Raw genomic sequence first — 22572 nt, 5'->3', positions numbered from 1 at the left:
TGTCGTGATCTTGTAGATCTGCTATTTTCAGCGAATGTTAACCAAGAATAGGGTTTCCAATGGTTGATGTAGTTTCTATCGCACAAAGATTTGCCCCCCGTTCGGTGCCGCGCTACGAGCTTGTAGATCTGCTATTTTTGTAAAATCGTGAAAAATTGTGCAAATCTTTGAATATATATATATATTTTTTGAAGCGTTAGGATTTAGAAAACAGTTTTTTAATCGGCCTCAGGTCTTAAAGGGTTAAATTGTCACTTCACTGTCATCTGGGGACCCCCCCTAAAAAAAAGAAAGAAAAGGAAATCATGTGGGGACTCCGGTGGGGGGGTCCCGACCCACAGGTTGAGAACCACTTACCTAGTTCTCTCCTGTTGCAGCCAGTATCTGATTGGATCAATCATTGACAGACCCTGTGAATGACCTCACCACTCAGCTGGCTGGAAAGGAAGGGCTGGCTCCACTGAGAAGCAGTGGCGTAAAGTAACTAAGTACATTTACTCAAGTGCTGTATTTAAGTACAATTGTGAGGTATTTGTACTTGAGTATTTCCAATATGCAATACTTTTGCGATACTACATCTCAAAGGCAAATATTGTTCTTTTACTCAACTGCAATTATTTTAAAACGTACTTAGTTACTTTGTAGATTCTGATCATTATTACAAAACATACATTAACCACTTAAGCCCTAGGTACATTTCGTCCATTTGAAAATTGCAGATCTACAAGTTCACAATGGGTCGTGATGCGACGCATTGTGAGCTTGTAGATCTGCTATTTTCAAAAGATGTTTATAAATTTGAGAACTGGAAATGGGACATTCTGCTTAATGTGTACTTTCTAATTTTGGTACTTTAAGTACATTTTGATACCAATACTTTTGTACTTTTACTTTTGAATTCCGGACTTTTACTCGTGCTACATTGCGGTATTGATAATTTTACTTAATTAAAAAATGGGAGTACATTTTCCACCACTGCAGAGAAGTGACTGTTAGGCTCAGCTAAGATTACTTGGACTCTCTTGTTATCACATTTATGAGCTCCAGGAGACATTCTCCAGATAAGGGAAAGTACTGTTCTGTCAACAACATCCATCTGCGTCGTCTTGAGTTGAATCAAAAGTCCTGTAAGTCAGTGTAACTTTTTTTATTTATTTCAAGGACCCCCAGTTTGATATGCAATAGGCCACGGAGCCCGATTTATTTATATTTTTTAATCATTTTTATCCCACGACTTTGTAACCCATTTTTTCATCCAGTGCCAATTGCATATGTAATCCTGGGCGCTACTCTCCCTCTCTGGGTGTGTCTCTAAATCCTGACAACCACACATTATTGTAACATACAGTGTGAAACTACATACAAAAGTTACATAGTTAATTCACTATATCAGTACTTTGTATGCACTCCTTTCCTAAAACAAATGCAAATTGTACAATATTTTGTAGAATCGGCCTCAGGTCTTAATGGGTTAAAGCTTTTTATATTGTGGGGGCTCCATTAGTGTGCTGTCATTGACTGTAGTGTTGTGAAAACACACCACGCACGCACGCGCGTGCACACAGAGTTTCGGAGCCTGAATCAGTTTGTCTTGCATTGACATATGTTTAGTCAGCACATACATGCATGTTGACTCCGGACTCTTGTTTTTGTGGGTCGTCTCAGATACATTCATAACATTATCTAATAACTCGTAGCCTACAGCATACATGGGCAACTGGTGGCCCGGGGGCCACATGCGGCCCCCACACTCACTTAATGCTGCCCGCAGGTTAATATCGGAATACTGATAATTATTGATTTCAGCTGTTACAAATCGAAACATGCAAACATGACCCGCTTTAATTACTTCAGTCTAGTAGCTTAATGAGTTAACATAAGTATAACTAAATGCATTGGAAATTATATTCTTATTCTTGCTACTGGTCATATAACAAAGGGGCCACTGACAGAAACCAATGTGTATACACTGTAAAAAAGAATGAAATAATATCAACCTAAACAAAATTCAATAGTTTAATAATAATAATAGTATATTTTACAAAACATGTTTTTAAATAGGGTGAGATAATTTAACCAGTTTCTCTGGAAGCCCATTTCCACTGCTTAATGAAAGAGAAGGTGGAAGTTGTTTTGCTTTGATTTCAGATTGTTGTTGTCTTGTAATTCTGATATTTATATATATACAATATATTCATATTTCAGATAAAGCATCATTCTTTAATTATGAGTGATAAGTTGTAAGTGCAGGGGTGGGGGGGGGGTTTCTGAATAGTTTATTCAATGGTGGAATTGGGATTCCATTATGTTTCAATGTGACTCATCTTGTTTCAGACGTAAAGAAACAGACATCGTCTCTGTCGGGTGGAAATCTCATATGTCTGCTGCTTTTGATGCTTTTGTGTGACGAATACCAGTCATTTCGCCCTTTCCGCACTTCGCCCAAAAAGTCGGACATTTCGCCCGGACACTTCGCCCCAAAAATGCGGACATTTCGCCCTTTTAAGGACCCCAATTGAAACAAGCCTAGAAGCTTTCTTGTGGTGTTTATCCTTTTAGTTGACCTTGTAGGCCTACCAGTGAATTGTACTGTCATGAAATTTACCTTTTCCTATGCAAACTGATAATAAAAACCTCAATCAATCAATCAAACTGACTCACATAACAAGAGATCCATATGAAAGCAACACAACAAAATAGGTCAAATGTAGGAATATATATCAGTTTATTGACAAAATAAAAGAGAAATAAAAAACAAAAATGCCAAACAAAAGACAGGATATAGCTAAACTGTCCATGCATCATTATGTTTTTTATTAATTTCTGAAGCCTTTAGGAATAAAATTCCTAAATCTAATTTGTTTTCAAGTGTAATCATTCAGAAAGAATGATTCAAGCCAAATCTAACAATTACAACAATTTAGGCTGGGGATAGATTATATTATCGACTCAGTGGCCTGTTTTTCAGTGCATTGTTTGATTGATTTACGTGTCATGCTTGATTCCTCAGACGAAGATCCAGCAGAATCTAAATGTTTGTATTCTGTCAGTTCTGGACTGGGTTGTAGAAATGTCTGGGAAAAACGTATGGGGAGGGCGAAATGTCCGGGCGAAATGTCTGGGGGTGGGCGAAATGTCCGCTCAAAAACGGGGGCGAAATGGTTTTAGGGCGAAAGGTCTGGTTACCTGTGTGACGCTGTAGTGTGATCAAGTAGGGCGTTCGTTTACGAAAAAAGACACACAAAGTTAGAAGGAGATAAGAGGTTTCTGCCCAACAGCAACGATACAAACAAAACCTTTTAGAGGGGAGCACATGCTTACATTAACATTTTAACACCAGCACGATGACAAGGAAAGCAATACGTTTGCAATTTAAAAGAAAATGTCCTTTATAAAAAAATCTGCAATCTAAATGTCAGCTACTGCAGCTCTTGCAGTTGTTCTCCTGCTATTAAAATTGGGTTATGCGTTATACAGTGTTTCTATTCCAGTGTATCAACCTGTGTAATATCATACAAAAAGTACTGTGAACACACTATAATACTGTGGCACTGAACTATACTACATAATGCACTTACAAGGACGTGACAGCAGAACACAATGTCAGTTAAGATCATTGGTTCTCAAAGTGGGGTCCGGGGACCCCCAGGGGTCCTTGGGGGGGTTCCAGGGGGTCCCTGGCAAAATGTGTTAATATGGCGTCACAATAATTTTAACCACTTTAATCATATTTTATACTTTGGCTATTGCGCTATGAGCTTGTATATCTGCTATTTTTTGTATATATATATATATATATATATATATTATATATACTATATATTATATATATATATATAGTTTATATGTTTTAAGCGAACATTTTTTAAGTTCATAAAGTTAACAAAAGCATAAATATAAAAATAGCAAAAACAAATTCAGGATCCAATTAAAAAATAGCAGATCTACAAGCTCAAAACGTGGCGCACTGCGACGTGTTTTGAGCTTGTAGATCGGCTATTTTTGTGTGACAAAGTTGCATCACCCCTGATATATAGTAAAGGTTCACACTCCCTCCCAACCTCCTGTCCTGTGTGTGTCTTTCCCTCTCTGCTTGGCAAATGCCCATTTAAATTAAGGAATAGACACAGTGGAATAGCCCACACTTCTTTAAAACAAATAACATAAAAAATATAATAAGATTAAGGAAGAAAATACAGCTTCTCTCCGATGAGGTATCAAAGGGCATTGTTTTTTCTTGATTATCCTTCCTATTCACAGACTCCTCACTGGCTTCTGGGGACCCCCAGGGGCCCGTGAGGTGTTACGGTTCTGTAACACCTGTAAGTGTACAAATTGAACCAAAAGGGCCCTTACAGGCAGAGTAAAGTAACGTAAGTACTCAAGTTACTGTACTTAAGTACAATTTTGATTTTTTTTTGTTTTACTTTACTGGAGTATTTCAAATATTCAGTACTTTTACTTCTACTCCACGTATCTCAGAGACAAATATTGTACTTTTACTCCTCTACAATTATTTGAAAACTTTAGTCAGTAGTTACTTTGTAGATTTCTAAGATTTTGATTTTGATTACAAAACATTACATTAACCACTTCAGCATTTAAACTTTGGCTATTTAAAAATAGCCGATCAAGAAGCTCACAAGAGCTTGTAGATCTGCTATTTATATGATTTATATGCTATACATATGATAATTTCTGAAACTTTTACTTCTGGTACTTTAAGTATATTTTGATGCCTATACTTTTGTACTCTTACTGTCTCTTCTATGTCCACATACATGCCACATATACAGTATGGATATATATGTACATATATATATAGAGACATATATGCAAGCGGACAATTTCGTATATGTCTCACATATGATAATATATGTTGAATATATAAAAACGTATGTTCATATATTTTCTTTGCCCCCCCCTGGTGGCAGAGGCAAAAATTGCCTATGTGTGGAGATAAGCTGAAGTTCAATGTTCGTCTCCTCCTCCTCCTCCTCCTCCTCCTCACACCAGCTGCAGCAGGAGGTCCTGGACTTGCTGCAGACCTCCTCCCTGGGAGGGGGTCGTCAGCTGCGAGGCCAGGAGGTACAGCCTGCGCTCCTCTGACACGGAGCCCAGAGACAGAGCCTCATGGAGCTCTGAGACGCCCACCGCACCCGGCATGTCCTACAGAGAGAGAGGGAGAGAGAGAGACAGAGAGACAGAGAGACAGAGAGAGAGGGAGAGAGAGAGACAGAGAGAGAGAGAGAGAGAGACCGACAGACAGACAGACAGACAGACAGACAGACAGACAGACAGACAGACAGACAGATTCGAATCGTATCGTGAGTTGAGTGAATTGTTACATACCTACTGAATATACATATCCAATCTGATAGTATAGGTTCTAGAGATCTGATTTAATAACAGTGTGGACTGTGGACAGTAGGTCTTAAAGATCTGATTTAATAACAGTGTGGACAGTAGGTCTTAAAGATCAGATTTAATACAGTGTGGACAGTCAGTCCTAGAGATCAGATTTAATAACAGTGTGGACAGTTAGGTCTTAAAGATCAGATTTAATACAGTGTGGACAGTCAGTCCTAGAGATCAGATTTAATAACAGTGTGGACAGTAGGTCTTAAAGATCAGATTTAATAACAGTGTGGACTGTGGACAGTAGGTCTTTAAAGATCAGATTTAATACAGTGTGGACAGTAGGTCCTAGAGATCAGATTTAATAACAGTGTGGACAGTAGTTCTTAAAGATCAGATTTAATAACAGTGTGGACAGTAGGTCTTAAAGATCAGATTTAATAACAGTGTGGACAGTAGGTCCTAGAGATCTGATTTAATAACAGTGTGGACAATAGGTCTTAAAGATCAGATTTAATAACAGTGTGGACTGTGGACAGTAGGTCTTTAAAGATCAGATTTAATAACAGTGTGGACAGTAGGTCCTAGAGATCTGATTTAATAACAGTGTGGACAGTAGGTCTTAAAGATCAGATTTAATAACAGTGTGGACAGTAGGTCTTAAAGATCAGATTTAATAACAGTGTGGACAGTAGGTCTTAAAGATCAGATTTAATAACAGTGTAGACAGTAGGTCCTAGAGATCTGATTTAATAACAGTGTGAACAGTAGGTCCTAAAGATCAGATTCAACCCATTAAAACCGGGAAAGCATCTGTATGTAATTTTTTGATTTCTTCGGCTATTCAAAAATAGCAGATATACAAGCTCAAAGCGCGGCACCGAGTGCTGCACTATGAGCTTGTAGATCTGCTAAAAAGAAATTAAACCGCGGAAATTGGTGCAGATCTTTGGTGGCGTGGACATATACATATCATCTTGGGGGTCCTTCACATGAAAAATGTTTAAGAACCACTGATATTATAGCAACATTTAAAAAAAACTGTAGGGTTTAGAAGACATTTTTAGAACCCCCCAGAAGCAAAGATTTGAGTTACAAATGTTCGCTTCAAAAATATATATATATTCAAAGATTTGAACAAAATGTTCACAGTTTATCAAAAGTAGCAGATCTACAAGCTCATAGCACGGATCTGCTATTTTTTAATAGCCAAAGGAATCTAAAATGACACACAGATGCGTTCCCGGTCTTAAATGGTTAATAACAGTCAGTCTGACGATCAGATTTGAGAAACAAATGGGATTGGTCTGCAGTGTGAACAAAGTCTACGATGATAATTACAAAACGACCTTCACATTCTAAAGCTCCCATCTCACCCTACTAACAACCATGTGATTAACTTCTTTCTCACAATAGACTCGGCATCAGTGGTGGAAAGTAACTAAGTACATTTACTCAAGTACTGTACTTAAGTACAATATTGAGGTATTTTTTACTTTACTGGAGTATTTCCAATTTTCAGTATTTTTTACTTCTACTCCACTACATCTCAGAGGCAAATATTGTACTTTTACTCCACTACAATTATTTGAAAACTTTAGTTACTAGTTACTTTGCAGATATAAATAATTACATTATAAAACATACATTAACCACTTTAGCCCTATTTTATACCTATAGGCTAATTGAAAATAGCAGATCTACAAGCTCACAACGCGTCGTATCGTGACGCGTTGTGAGCTTGTAGATCTGCTATTTTCAAACATTTAGTACTTTTACTTTTGGTAAAAGTACTAAATGCACAGGCCTTTTACTTGTAAAAGAGTATTTTTATATTGTGGTGTTGCTACTTTTACTTAAGTAAAATACCTGAGTACATCTTCCACCACTGCTCGGCATCATTAAGATCAGAACACCCAGCACCCATACTGAAGCTGTCCTGCTCCTTAAAGGGATAGTTCACCCACAAAATGACTTTTTTTCTTTCACCCCATGGAGACTTGAATTCATGGATATTTTTTAGTTTTTGTCACATTCCTAAGCCAATAATTTGATGACCGGCAGCGGTTCCGGTAGGAGACACAAAAAGATGAATTCAAGTCTCCATGGGGTGACTAATCGATAGAAAAAAGTCATTATTTGGGTGAACTATCCCTTTAATCCATTAAGACCGGGAACGCATCTGTGTCATTTTTAGATTTCTTTGGCTATTTAAAAATAGCAGATATACAAGCTCATAGCGTGGCACCGAGTGCCACGCTATGAGCTTGTATATCTGCTATTTTAGAAAAATCATAAAGATTTGTGCAAATCTTTGAATATATATTTTTTCAAAGTGAACATTTGTAACTCAAATCTTTGCTTCTGGGGGTCCCTGGAACAAAATATGTTTTACAAATGTTCTCTTTAAAAATATAACATGGTTCACTGGGTGTTGTAGTTCTAACAAAGGACATGGTTCACTGGGCGTTGTAGTTTTAGTACAGTACAGAGGACATGGTTCACTGGGTGTTGTAGTTCTAACAGAGGACATGGTTCACTGGGTGTTGTAGTTCTAACAGAGGACATGGTTCACTGGGGGTTGTAGTTCTAACAGAGGACATGGTTCACTGGGTGTTGTAGTTCTAACAGAGGACATGGTTCACTGGGCGTTGTAGTTTCAATAAGAGGACACCGTTCACCTGCTTGTTGCCCAGGACGACCACAGGAAGGCGGGGCTCCACCCTGAGGAGGCGGTGCAGCTCGGCTTTAGCCAATGGGAGCCTTCGTCTGTCGGAGGAGTCGACCACGTACACCAGGACATGAGTCCTCCTCAGATACTCTGACCAGTAGCCTCGGAGATTCTCACCACCTCCAACTACACACACACATGCACACACACGCACACGCACACGAGTGAGGATAGAAACAACTTCGTAAGGGAATTTTATGAATGACATTTTTAACCACTTAAATCCCAGCATCCGTATCGACCTGTTGTAAGTCTGCCCCAGCACACCTGATATCTGCTCTAGAGGGGCCGATTCAAAATCTCCGGAGAAAACATCCGTGGGCTCCTATTGGTTCACGATGAGTGCGCCCGCCCCCGCCCCGCGCCCCTCCTCCTCCCCCAATGTGCAGCATTGAGAGCCCTGACGTCACAACATTTGGAGCAATGCCCACTGCACTCTGGTTGGTTGGGGAAATGAAAGGTTGACTCCCACTTGGGGAAATGAAAGGTTGACTCCCACTTCCTATGCCAGAAATTTCACCAGGCTTTCTTTTTGAGCAAAAAAAATAAAAGCCTGGAGATCGAGGCTAACCTGTTGTAAGCTCGGCTATTTTCAGCGAAAGCTTTCCCCACAGTAACACAAAACAGAAAATACACTAGCATAGAGCCCTGAGGGGCTCCACTCAACCATATCGAGTTTAAGTGGTTCAAATGTTTTACAGTTCAGTGGTGTAAAGTAACTAAGTCAGTTTACTCAATTACTGTACTTAAGCACAATGTTGAGGTATTTTTACTTTACTGGAGTATTTCCAATTTTCAATACTTTTACTTTTAATTTTTTGATATTACTGCTGCAGATTTTGTCCAAATATCACACAAATCGGTACACAGTATCTCTATAGTCATGTGATCAACAAGGATCTGTCCAATTTTCCATATTCCATCCAGGGGCCTGTTCCTCAAAAGGTGAATAAACTAAGCCTGGACTTAAGCCAAATCCAGACTTGACAAAGTCGGGTCCATATAAGCCTCGTTTATTCCGTTCCTCGAAGCAAAGCCAGGCTGAAAAGGAGCGACTTTGTCGAGCTAGGCCTTGTCAAGCCAGGCTATGTCCAGCCAGGATAATGAAGCCAGGCTTCACGTATTTCTATAAAAGACCATGAAAGTCGATAGCAGAATCCTTGAACTTGACCAATCATGGAGTCCAAAACCAGAGCGGCGTTCCTCTCTGTGGCTGAACAGCAGCATTGCAGCAGCTCATGAAATCATACAAGGAAGTAAAATGTATTATAAGCGAGAAACGCGACCGCAATAAATAGATCCAGGGAGAAAGCGTGGCAAAGTATTGCAAGCACACACAGAGTGTGTGTGTGTGTGTGTGTGTGTGTGTGTGTGTGTGTGTGTGTGTGTGTGTGTGTGTGTGTGTGTGTGTGTGTGTGTGTGTGTGTGTGTGTGTGTGTGTGTGTGTGTGTGTGCGCGCGCGACGGGACGGCAACGGGACGCACGGGACGGGACGGAGGGGTTGACCGCGACTGGGGGCCGCGACGGGATGAGCGGGGGACGGGGGGGACGGGGCGGGACACGCAATAACCCCACATTTGCAAGACCACTTTGGTAGAGGTTTGGGTTGTGTATTACCTTGCCATCATGATGTAACTCCAAAGGTGGACAAGAAATAATAGAACTATAGTGTTAACAGAGTGACAATGACATCACATGAGTCATTGTGAAACAATTATGATTCATGGTCACACACTATTTCAGTAATATAATTAATTTGATTATATCTGATTGTATTTATTTCATTTTATTTGAATGCAAGGTCATTAAAATGAGTCCATATTCAAACACATGTGTTGAATTAACTGTGGAAAAACTTGAAGAACAAGGCACTGGATTAAGTAAGCTTGGCTGTTAGCCTGCTCCTGACCAGGCTAACTTCACAGCTAAATTGCCATGGTAACTAAGGTAGGCTTGCTTCAATTCTCTTTTGAGGAATCGGGTTATGGCTAAACTTAGCCAGGGTGAACTGGCTTAACTAATCTTCAAGCTAATTCAGCTTTTGAGGAACCGATTCAGCCCTAATCCTGGCTAAATTAAGCCAGGATAGGTGTTAAAGCCAGGCTTAAGCTCTAATTCCCTTTTGAGGAACAGGCCCCAGGCTAACTTCACAGCTAAATTGCCATGGTAACTAAGGTAGGCTTGCTTCAATTCTCTTTTGAGGAATCGGGTCATGGCTAAACTTAGCCAGGGTGAACTGGCTTAACTAATCTTCAAGCTAATTCAGCTTTTGAGGAACCGATTCAGCCCTAATCCTGGCTAAATTAAGCCAGGATAGGTGTTAAAGCCAGGCTTAAACTCTAATTCCCTTTTGAGGAACAGGCCCCTGATTGGCTAAGATTGCCTTCCAAAGTTTGAAGGATTGGTTTGTCTTGAACAAAATGCCTCAAATCATCAACGCAGCATGCGATTTCCGTGAAATTTTGCACACATATTCCCACTAGGCCGAGGAAGAAATGCCATTTGAAAATGTTCAAATCGGAGGGCACGGTGGCGCAGTCGGTAGCGCTGCCTGTCGCCTCACAGCTAGAAGGTCTTGGGTTCGATTCCCGCCGGGAACGCTGTGGGCGCTGGGGGCGTGTCTTCTCCTCCACGTCATCAGTGCCCATAACCTAGATGGGGTTGGCGAAAGAGCCCACTCTGTGTGGAGTTTGCATGTTCTCCCCGTGTCTCTCAGAGTAGTTAATACCCTCACAAAAACATGTAGTAATCCTGGTCACTATAACGCCTCCCCCATGACAGCCGGGGCGCCTGATGGAGGGGAAGGGAACTGGTTGGAATAATGTGTTCCTTCCACGCGCTACGTCCTACCCGGGAAACTCCCCTGTCAGGTGACAAGAAGGTCAGTTGGCTCGCATGCATTGAATGAGGCATGAGCTCGGCCCTGGCCTCCCTAGGCTGGTGAGGGGAGTGTAGTGCCCAGGATCACTTCGAAAATTGGCACGGGGTGAAAAATAAGGGTTACAAAATCGTGGGATAAAAAAATATATATCTTAGAAAATGTTCAAATCAGCCTCATGGTGGCGCTATAACAGGCCAATTTGCGTTTTTACCTATAACTGCACCGATCTGCGTGAAACTTTGCACACACTGTCCCTCGAGGCCAAGGAAAAACCTTGTAAAACTATTTTTTTGCTATTATTCCTTCAGATTCTGTCCAAAAATCACGCAAATCGGTACCTCTTTATAGTCATGTGATCAAGATGGATGTGTCCGATATTTCATATTCCATCCTAATTGGCTAACATTGGCTTCCAAAGTTTGCTGGATAGGTCCGTTTGAACCAAATGCCTCAAATCATGAATGCAGTGTCCGATTCCCGTGCAAGGCCTAAGAAGAAATGGCACCCTTTTCACACTGGCTTATTATAGCGCCACCAGGAGGCCACAATAACCTACCTGACCTGGCGGAGACCTGTACTCGGAGGAGCACTTTTTCTAGTTTATATATCATTTCTTCTTATGTCCAAAACTTGACTTTTCAGGATTCAAATTAAAAATTGCAAATATGGCAGATCTACAAGCTCAAAACGTGTGGCTTCGAGACGCATTTCGAGCTTGCGGATCTGCTATTTGTTATGCTTTTGTGTGACTGTAGTATGATCAAGTAGGGCGTTCATTTACGAAAAAACACAGGGGACGCATCTCTGTCATTTTAGATTTCTTTGGCTGTTCAAAAATAGCAGATCTACAAGCTCATAGGCTCTATGAGCTTGTAGATCTGCTATTGTTTTGACAAAATGTATGCAAATCTTTGAATATATATAAACATTTTTAACTCAAATCTTTGCTTCTGGAGGTCCCTGGAACAACATCTTTTGAGACAGTTCCTGCCTGCAGTGACAATAATAAATAAATAAAATATAAATAATATCTTTCAATTCCTTTATGGATAATGTTGCTAGGTAACTACAGGAGGCAGTGATGTGGTACTTTGGGCTGGGTGTGATTTTGCTGCAATAAACATCGAAAAATAAACAAATATTTTGTCGTTTCCTCGAGCATGTAATGGGCTCTAATTTACATCTCTGTCGGGCAGGAACCTTGTATGTCTGAAATCATTACTTTTCAGGACATTGAAAAAAGAAACAAGTGTTCAAATGGATCCAATGTAGTTCTTAAAAAACACATATATGGTTCAATATTTACACGCCCCGCCCCCCCCCCCCCCCCCCCCCCACACACACACACACACACACACACACATTTAATCACAGTTCAGTGGATCTGTAGATCTGCTATTTTTGAAAAATCATGAACATTTTGGAAAATCTTATTTTTTAAAGGGGATACACCAGTGTCTCTTGTACCCCAAAAAATATTTGTTTTTAACATTCAGTCATTCATTCTCATTTCAGAGATTTTCAGAATGGGCGTGTCTGAACAGGCCATCTCAGAATGGCATGGTTGCTTACATCACAAACCATTTCTGCCCATGTATTTTGACAGACAGAATTGCTCAGAAGCACCCCTCTGCCCAACAGGACGTTTTGGTATTGCAGCTGAAAGTGCTTTATAAGCCAGAGAGAAGTTAGTTGGAATGAGTATATCTGAGGCTTGATTTAGGCTCAAACCTTTTGAAAAACGTTTGAGGGACATAAACAATATGATATTAAATATTATTATTATTTTTTAAATTCAAGGTGTAGTCCCTTTAAAGTGAACACATTTACAACTCAAATCTTTGCTTCTGGGGATTCTACAAATGTCTTCTAAACAACAGTTTTAAAAAAAACTATATATATATTGCTATAATATCAGTGGTCCTCAAACTGTTTTCATGTCAAGGACCCCCAAAATGATATGTATTTGGCCGAGGACCCCATCTCAAAATATTTTGTTCCAGGGACCCCCCAGAGGCAAAGATTTGAGTTACAAATGTTTGCTTTCAAAAAATATATATATTCAAAGATTTGCACAAATTTTCACGATTTCTCAAAAATAGCAGATCTACAACCGCAGCACTCGGTGCCGCGCTATGAGCTTGTATATCGTCTATTTATGAATAGCCAAAGTGTAAAATAAAGATTTTTTAGCTCAAATCAAAAAATTACACAGATGCTTCTCCCGGTATTAATGGGTTAAATTAAAAACTATTAAAAATAGTTAGATATTTGACTTATTTTAGAAATGGTTCAGCTTTTACTCAAGGGGGACAACGTCCATCGCAGGTTGATGATGTAGAAAAACAACTTAATTTAGAAATGTGAGAGAAAAACACCTGCAATGGCTCACTGGAGTGTAATTTTTAGTTAAAACTTTTTATACACGTTTGAAGGACCATGACAAAGACTTTTAATGTGTTGTAAAACTGAATGTCATGAAACCTTTAAACCAAGAGAAGCTAAGCTAAGCTGTTGTGTATGTCCTTGGCTCCGGGGTGAAGTGTGTGTTGGATGTGGATTGGTCATGCTGCCAGGCTGCAGTGTCATATTGAAACAGATTATCAGTGGTGGAAGAAGTACTCAGATATTTTACTTAAGTAAAAGTAGCAATACCACAATATAAAAATACTCTGTCACAAGTAAAATGCCTGTGTTAAAAATGTCACTTGAATGAAAGTACAAAAGTATTGGCATCAAAATATACTTACAGTACCAAAAGTAAAAGTACTAGAATGTTTGAAAATAGCAGATCTACAAGCTCACAACGCGTCGCGGTGTGACACGTTGTGAGCTTGTAGATCGGCTATTTTCAAATAGCCTAGATATTAAATAGGGATGAAGTGGTTAATGTATGTTTCATAATATCATAATTTATATCTGAAAAGTAACTAGTAACTAAAGTTTTCAAATTATTGTAGTACCTCTGAGATGTAGTGGAGTAGAAGCAAAAGTATTGGAAATTGTAAATACTCAAGTGAAATACAAACACCTCAAAATTGTACTTAAGTACAGTACTTAAGTAAATGTACTTAAATACTTTCCACCACTGCAGATTATACAGTGATTTCCAGCCAATCATTATGCACCTCACACAGAGCTGAGTGGACAGCAGCCCCGTGAGGCCCGCTGAGCCAGCTGCTAGCCCAGCCTGTGACTGTGACTCAAGATCAGTTCTGCCTTGTTTGCAAGTGAGGTAAAAAAAAAAAAAAAAAAGTCCTGCATTTGTTGTTTAAAAAAGCAAAAGAAAAGTGGGGCTCGGGTGGTGCAGTGGTAAAGCTCCTGCCCACCACCACAGAGGTTGTGGGTTCGAAACCGTGGTGCAGAGGGCTTTGTCGGGCGTCTATGCAAACACAATAGGCTCTATGCACAGCAGCCATATTGGAAAGAAATTGGGCCACACTAAATGGAACAGAGCCTTAATTAGTATTATATTGGTAACACCTGTGAAGGAAGTAAGGAAGGGGCCCAATTCATTCCTAATATGGCTGCTGTGCATAGAGCCTATTGGCCCGTGTTTGGGGAAGGGAAGCCGGGCGGGGAGGAGTGATAAATGTCACTGCACGTACTCCTCCCAGTGGGGGCTCCTGCCTGGCAGGTGAGTCAGTAGGATACGGCAGCAGTGACAAAGAAATGTGTGTGGGGAGGAATCAATTGGCATGACGAGTATATTGGGGAGAAAAAGGGGGTGCAAAATAATTGGCAAATAAATACAAAATCATACTACTTAAAAGTAAGTAAACTGAGTAAAAAGTAGCTAATGTGAGTAAAAATTAACTAAAGTGAGTAAAAAGTAGAAACCACATATCAAAGACTTATTGGCGAGCTGAAGGCGCTCTTAAAAGTTCTTAGATACAGTTTCAATACATTATATGAAGCACTTATACACCCTTAGTAAAAGGGACCGGAGTTGCAACTGTACTCGGCCTGCTTTCTGTCTGTCTACACCAAATATCTTGACCAAAAACAGCAGATCTACAAGCTCACAACGTGTCGCATTGCAAAGAGGGAGATCTCCGTCAATGGCAGGGAATGTGTTAACACTGGTGACATTTGACTTCTTTTCATATTCATTTAGATCCTCCACTCCTCTCTATTCCTCTCCTCTCCTCTCCTCCTCAAACCATTCACTCGTAGGTAACAAGGAATAAGAACCATTCTCACATTCTGTTTGACCCCAACATTAAAGCTGAATAAAGTCACATTTGTAGATAATAACATTGAATCACTGCTGTAATATTAAAGCGTTTGGTCTAGTGTTGAAGTCTACTTGCTGACAATAGCAGTCATAAATCCCTGACTGCAGCTTTAATGGGTTGCTATGAATCTACCTTAAAGGACCGAGCCTGACTCAGCACTTTCCTCATTGTATTGAAGAGCAGGTATTATAATAGGATAGAACTCCAGCCGTTTCCTCCTTTCTTCAACAGGGATGTCATTACCATAGCAACAGTGGTGTAAAGTAACTAAGTCAATTTAGTACTGTATTTAAGTACAATTTTGAGGTACTCTTACTTTACTGGAGTATTTCCATTTTTCAGTACTTTTACTTCTACTCCACTACATCTTAGAGGCAAATATTTTACTTTTACTCCACTACAATTATTTGAAATCTTTAGTTACTAGTTACGTTGCAGATATAAATTATTACATTATAAAACATATATTAACCACTTTACTTGTAATAGTACTTGTACATTGTGGTATAAATACTTGTACTTAAGTAAAACATTTGAGTACTTTTTCCACCACTGCATAGCAATACCACAATGTAGAAATACTCTGTATTCAGAATTGTACTTGTAAAATTAAATGTGAAGTATTGGCATCAAAATATTACTCGGATCTCCCAGTCTCTCCAGCTCTTTAATTAACAGAAAATACATTTTCAGGAGGGTGGCCCATTTATCAGCTTCATTTTTATAGTGTTCCAGTTCCAATTTGCCTTCCAATTTGCTCTGCCTACCAGTGACATCATCGCTAGGCAGGTTTGGTCATTTCAAACAAGATTTCAAACTTGAATTTATTTTTTGTTTATTTGTTTGTTTTCATTAATGTAAGAACAATCTTCTAAGCTTCTATTTCAGCGTGCTAACTTTCCAGGCGAAAGGCTGTAGTTTCTGTTAGCTTGGATTCCCCATCGATGATGTCACTGGTAGGCAGGTTTCTGAACTGTCCACAGTCCACCAATGAGATGCAGAGTGAGTAGACAGAAATTAAGTTATCTTATAATGAGCATTAGTGAGGAACAATTATATGAAGATAAGGTTGAAAATGGGTGACGTGCTCCAACCCATTTTGGGCGGGAACCCCTATTTGTAACTATACCTTTCAGAACGGGAACCCCTTTTGGGGTTCTTGTTGCTATGTACAGTATATAGCAACATACAATTTTTGTAGTTTTTGAGTTTTAAGTTTTTCAGAAAACTTAGGTCAGGATTTAGAAGGCGTTTTTAGAATCGGCCTCAGGTCTAAATGGGTTAAGGGCTGCCACTCAGGGACGCAGTGGGGGGGGGTTTAGACGTATCCAGTTCCATTTTGGGGGTGGGGGGGTAATATCCCCCCCACTTCTGGGACGAAGAAGCCGGAGTTTTTTCCGGATGGAAAGCGGAACGCTCGTCCTAAAACACACTGCCCTGTTTTAGGACGACGGTTCTTGTTATCCATTTCTGAATGGAGAGGTGCGCGATGAGAGACATTTTTTGTACCGAATTAAAGTAAGAAAAACCCTAAATAAAAGGGGGAAAAAAAGAAGATTTTTGCTCTGGACACGCGTGCATGCATGCGTGTCCCCCTTGGTTCTCAAATGCTCTCTGTGTCCTTGCTGCCAATTGTTACATTTTGTCAGGAAAGTATATACATTTTGTAGATCGGCTATTTCCGATGCGTGGCACTGGCACGTAACTATAAATTTAGGATTGTTAATGTTAAATATTAATAAAGAATCTAATCAAAATGAGTTATGTTGACATACTGTATGTCGTCTCTGACGGTTGTAAACCTCATATTTGCAAAACTTAAAATTCAAAAACAGCAAAAGAGCTTGTAGATCTGCTACTTTTGATGCTTTTGTGTGACGCTGTAGTATGTGGGGTGGTCCTTCAGGATTGTTACAAAACATATTCTAGTGGTCCCGGAGCTCAAAATAGTCTGACAGCCCACTGCAGTGGAGAGAGTCAAGCCAACAAAGCCTCGGCCGGTGGGGAGAATGTTCTGGGAGAATATGTTCTTCCTTCACTGGAGCGAACGACAGCGCTCACTTCCAAGTCTGCCGGCATGTCAAGCCGACAGACAGCGGGGGAAGAGGTACTCAAATGTTTTACTTAAGTAAAAGTATCAATACTGCAATGTAGAAGTACTCTGTTATAAGTAAAAGTCCGGAATTCAAATGTGACTTGAGCAAAAGTACTACATTGTATTCTTGCTCTGTAAAGCACTTTGAGCTGCATTTCATGTCATGAAAGGTGCTATACAAATAAAGTTTATTATTATTATTATTATTATTATTATTATTATTATTATTATTATTATTATTATTATTATTGGTACACAATTCCTGCTATACACGCATAAAGTTGTTCTATTAAATAGCGCACTTGCCCGCCAACACGCATAAAGTCGTTCTATTAAAAAAATTAGGCACGCTGTTTTAGGCACCGTAACACAGCTGGGATGATCCATCGTCAATCAGAGAAGAAGTATGTGGATGTGAATCATTCCAAAAAACGTCACTTCCACCCGCCCTGACTATGGGATTTTCAGAAAAACAGCTGTAACTCAGCTGCTGTTTTTTGCATTGAAAACCACTGTTTTCAGCGGGCCCCTGCCCCAAAATGACGGATCGCGGTTGGAATGTTGTGGTTCGTCTGAATACACAGATCCCTCCGCCTACCCCTTCCCTCTGCCTTTTTTATTTTTTTGGAACACAATGTCGCCTCCACGGCGTTTCAAATATCATCAGATGAAGGTAATTACGCTGGCAAGGGGATAACAAACGATGTTTAATACCTTGGCGGGTGATGTGTTAAGGTACCAGAAGTAAAATGACTAAAATGTTTGAAAATAGCAGATCTAAAAGCTCACAACGCGTTTCATCGCGACGTGTTGTGATGGTTAATTAACGGTTAATTAATGTTTTATATTGTAATAATTTATTTCTGCAAAGTAACTAGTAACTAAAGTTTTCAAATAATTTTAGTGGAGTAAAAGCACAATATTTGCCTCTGAGATGTAGTGGAGAAGAAGTAAGAGTACTGAAAACTGGAAATACTCCAGTAAAGTAAAAAATACCTCAAAATTGTACTTGTACTTAGTTACTTTAGACCACTGCACTAGCCTGGTTCCAAACCATTGACTCCGCCCACTCTCTGAGTGGACTGCTCCTCTTGGTCTGGTGTCATAATGTGAGCCTATGAATTTTCACGGTAGAAGAAAAAACGTACAATCAGAGTCGGAGGTGGGGGTGGGTCTAACGACAAGCCAATCAGCGAATATCTGCTAAAACAAGCTGTGCGATGACGTCAGATGTAGGCGGATCTCTGTGATTAGTTTAGGGAAATTCAAATCCACTCCCCCTCGTAATCGCCGACACTGCAGCCAATGTCAGACTGAAGCTCCACGCGGCTTCAGGCTGATATTCAGGCTACCACTACACCACTGTGGAAGAAGTACTTTTTTTTTTACTTTAGCCCATTCAATCCGGGAACACATCTGTGTCATTTTAGATTTTTAGCTGTAGCCTAATAACCATTATTTTATACTTTGGATATTCAAAAATAGCAGATATACAAAAGCTCATAGCGCGGCACCGAGTGTCGCGCTATGAGCTTATAGATCTGCTATTTATTTTCTTTTATTGTGAAAATTTGTGCAAATCTTTGAATATATAATTTTTTTTAAACTACATTTTTTACTTAAATATTTGCTTCAGGGGGTCCCTGGAACAACACTTTTTCATGTCAGCGATTCCCAAAATGATATGTATTTGGCCGCGAACCCCCATGTCAAAATATCTTATGCCAGGGACCCATCTCAAAATATGTTATTCCAGGAAGTAAGTTATTCCAAATGTACTTAGGTTACTTTCCACCACTGATCGCGGCGACTGAGAACTTTAACAACACATTCACTTTTTTTTTTTTTTCTAACCTTTTTATGTAGTCACAGAATATTTATCTCCAGTATGATCGATTTCTTGATGGTTGCTAATGACGGAGGGATTCACTGTGCTTCCGTGAAAGAAAAAAAGTCATCGCGACCTCCCGTTCGCTTGTTATAGACCGTTGAAAATGGCATGTTTCGCCAAAAATGCATAATAAAACACAGGAGCCGAGATGCAGATTTTTCCCAAATAAATGAACCAGGAAGTGAATGGAGCAGTAAATCTTTGGATCACGTTATCTCCTGGTTCTGTGAGAAAGAAAAACAAGTATGACCAAAGTCATAATAAAGCCGCATGTTGCAGGCTTTTTTGGCCCCAATCTTTTCATAGACCTGATTACTTGTTTTTTGGATTGCTTGTTTCTCTCGCAAATTAACGCTCTAATGTTTTTTATATAAGTAGTGGCAACATTTTGTGACACCACACGGGTCTTCCCAACAATAGCTAAGATTGAAGTCAGTGTGAACATAGGCAAATAATAACTTAATAGCCAAACTAGGTCTAATGAAGCACGCTAGCATTTAGGCTAACCATCCTGGCTGAAGCTGTCTCCCTTTCTCTCTCTCTCTGCTGTGTAACTCCATGCGTTGCCTTGTTGTGGTTTCTGTTCGTCCATGCTGGCCCCTAATATGGTGTGCTTCCGGGTGGTTCAACCTAACTTAACAATGAGGATCGTTCTGATTGGATCCCTTCCCAACTAGTCCCTCAAAAAGAGTAATTCTGATTGGATCTCTTCTCCATTCGTCCCGCCCTAACATTTTCGTCTCGTCTAATTCGTTGACTAACGTGTCCATTACATTTTCGTCTCCCCATTGGCTTAAAAGGGGAGCTTAAACGGGGGGAAGTGTGATGGACAGCCAGGACAGCCAATGACACTTAGGTGTCGACACTTTTGACTCAGGTGTCGAGAATTTTCACTCGGGTGGCGGACTACGACTGGTGCTGTATACAGAGCCGCTCGCTAGCGCATGCGGCTAAAAAAACGCAGATTTATGTGATTGGCGGTGAACGGTTGTATTTGCATTAACGTAGATCTACGTGATTGGCAGGGAATGTGTTAATCCATGCTGGATTGATTCATACGGACAATCAGAGGACTCACTCTCCAGGAAGTGCAGCTGTGTGGCCCGCTGGGTGGCCCGCTGGGTGGCCCGCCGCGGCACGCTGAGGCTCATGAAGTTGAAGCCCCGGGTTGGTCCGCAGCTGTGGTGGGCCTCGGCGGGGGGCTGACCCGGGGTCAGTCCCTGCAGCATGCTGCTCTTCCCCGCTCCGTCCAGACCCAGCACCAACACCTGCCTCTTCCCAGAATCCTCATCCTCCTGCACAGACAGAGGGGACAAAGGTTTAGGATTTCATTTTAAAAAGGTCAATATCAGTCACCACAACCAAGGACATTTTCAATGAGTCTAAAATTCATCAGAACGGTGGTTCTCAAACTTTTGCATTTCAAGGACCACCCCCTGTTTCCCTTACATACTTGTACTTGTACATACAGAGTATTTCTATATTGCAGTATTGATACTTTTACTTAAGTAAAACATGTGAGTACTTTTTCACCAGAAGCAGGGACGTATGCTTTCAGCGAGTCTAACATGGTTAAAATGGAAGTTTGAAGTTACATTGGGTTTATGTGGGACGGGGCATGCCTGATACAGTGGATAATCTAATATCAAAATATTGAATCAAGCAAAGCCAAATTTCACGTATGTGCAAATATACTATGACAAATAAATCCCCAAGGCGTGGGGCCTATAAAAAAAAAACGCCTGCCTCTCCCTCCTCCTGCACAGGGCACCAGAGGACACCCAGGGATGTGAGGGGAGTTCAGGTAACCTTGAATTCATTTCCAAAGCAGACAGCAGTCTGCGATCTCCGATCACACACACACACACACACACACACACACACACACACACACACACACACACACACACACACACACACTTATTTATTTATTTATTTCAAAACGTACATCTGACCATAGCGACTGGCAGAAATAGGGTCTGTTTCTTTTAGCAATCACATACAATTTAGGTCAGATCTTGCATAGAGCAATTGGCCATAGAATCCATTTTATTCTGTTGAACATGGCATCCGCTTACTTGTCAAACACGGAGCCCCGTTCCCCTCAAAACCAGGCCATTATAAACTGCTCACAAAATGTAAGGAAACTTGAATTTGGGCCATTATATCTCCCCTTTACTAATACCAATCAGTAAAGTGTTATATATCATTTTTATCGGTGATTAGTCACCTTTACAACAAGGTACAGCTTGTAAGCATCGGACATTCATGGAATGAGCAACACAGGCAAACGTGTGGGTAACGCCGAGCAAAAATGTGCCAAAATCACCCAATATGCTTTTGCTGGTAATCGCTCTTGTTTTGAGCGACCTGCCAGCACACACCTGGTGAGAGGTGGGTTCTTCAGCAACTTTGTTGAGTTTGTGTATGCTCCAAGCAGCAACACTGCCCCCATAGAAAGATGCCACGTTTGTCCCTTCAGGATAAGGCCTGTGCAACAGGGCAAGTGAAGCTGGTGTTCCGTTACGCAGATTACGCATTATTTGATGTCAGCCCTGGTACCATTTGCAGGCAGGTGTGTGCCAGTCAAAGGTGTATGATTGGCACCTGAGCATGGGCCCTGCAACTTTGATATCTGTCTTTGGTACCGTTGTGCAAATCTTGCCTGTAAATCTATGGTTCCTCAGTGAAGCAAGGGGTCTGGGTTGTTGTCTTCCTTGTTGACTTCACCAGTCTCACAGAACTTAGTCCTAAGTTTGGAAATAGTTCCAGGGCTAACACCAAATAATGCTGTCACTCTGCATAACGGAACACCAGCTTCACTTGCCCTGTTGCACGGGCCTTATCCTGACAAAAGTGGCATCTTTCCATGGGGGCAGTGTTGCTGCTTGGAGCATACACAAACTCAACAAAGTTGCAGAACCCATGTTCAGGTGCCAGCACACACCTGAAGCCCATTGAATGCCATGAATGTCACGACATTGAATGTCAGCAGAAAAGTCTAACAGGCCATTTTGACACATTTTTGCTCGGCGCTACCCACACGTTTGCCTGTGTTGCTCATTCCATGAATGCCCGATGCTTACAAGCTGTACCTCGTTGTAAAGGTGACTAATCACCGATGAAAATGATATATAACACTTTACTGATTGGTATTAGTAAAGGGGAGATATAAGGGCCCAAATGCAGGTTTCTTTGTGAGCAGTTTATCTCAAAGCATTTACACCTCCTACCTATTTTCTGTATCAGTCAATCACAAACAAGCTCTGTCAGAACAATAGACTTCTTGGCCAGCCTTTCGCACACAATGGATCTGCCTCCTTCACACTGACACATGACAATTTACTTTATCCCTATCTATAAAACCGTACTTTCCCA

At 40.5% G+C, this 22572-nt stretch overlaps 1 protein-coding gene across 2 annotated transcripts in view; it reads right to left on the bottom strand.

Annotated features, from left to right (window-relative positions):
- The window catches only part of arl10 (ADP-ribosylation factor-like 10), a 152867-nt gene that overhangs the window by 115099 nt on the left and 15196 nt on the right, over positions 1 to 22572 (bottom strand). The window contains exons 2-4 of one of the 2 annotated variants that reach the window (XR_014601967.1): positions 20273 to 20489; positions 8040 to 8215; positions 4428 to 5169 (exon numbers count right to left, since the gene is read on the bottom strand). Coding sequence is in view for 1 of the 2 variants with exons in the window: in XM_084074522.1 (XP_083930648.1) it covers positions 5008 to 5169; positions 8040 to 8215; positions 20273 to 20489 (555 nt within the window). In the remaining variant the exon portion in view is untranslated. Of the gene's footprint in view, positions 1 to 4027; positions 5170 to 8039; positions 8216 to 20272; positions 20490 to 22572 lie in introns of those variants that run through there. The other variant, XM_084074522.1, reaches the window with a different exon arrangement.

The sequence above is a fragment of the Gymnoscopelus microlampas genome (assembly GCF_963454915.1).
Source record: "Gymnoscopelus microlampas genome assembly, chromosome: 12".
NCBI classification, from domain to species: domain Eukaryota; kingdom Metazoa; phylum Chordata; class Actinopteri; order Myctophiformes; family Myctophidae; genus Gymnoscopelus; species Gymnoscopelus microlampas.
This window is presented reverse-complemented; position numbering and strand designations above follow the sequence as displayed.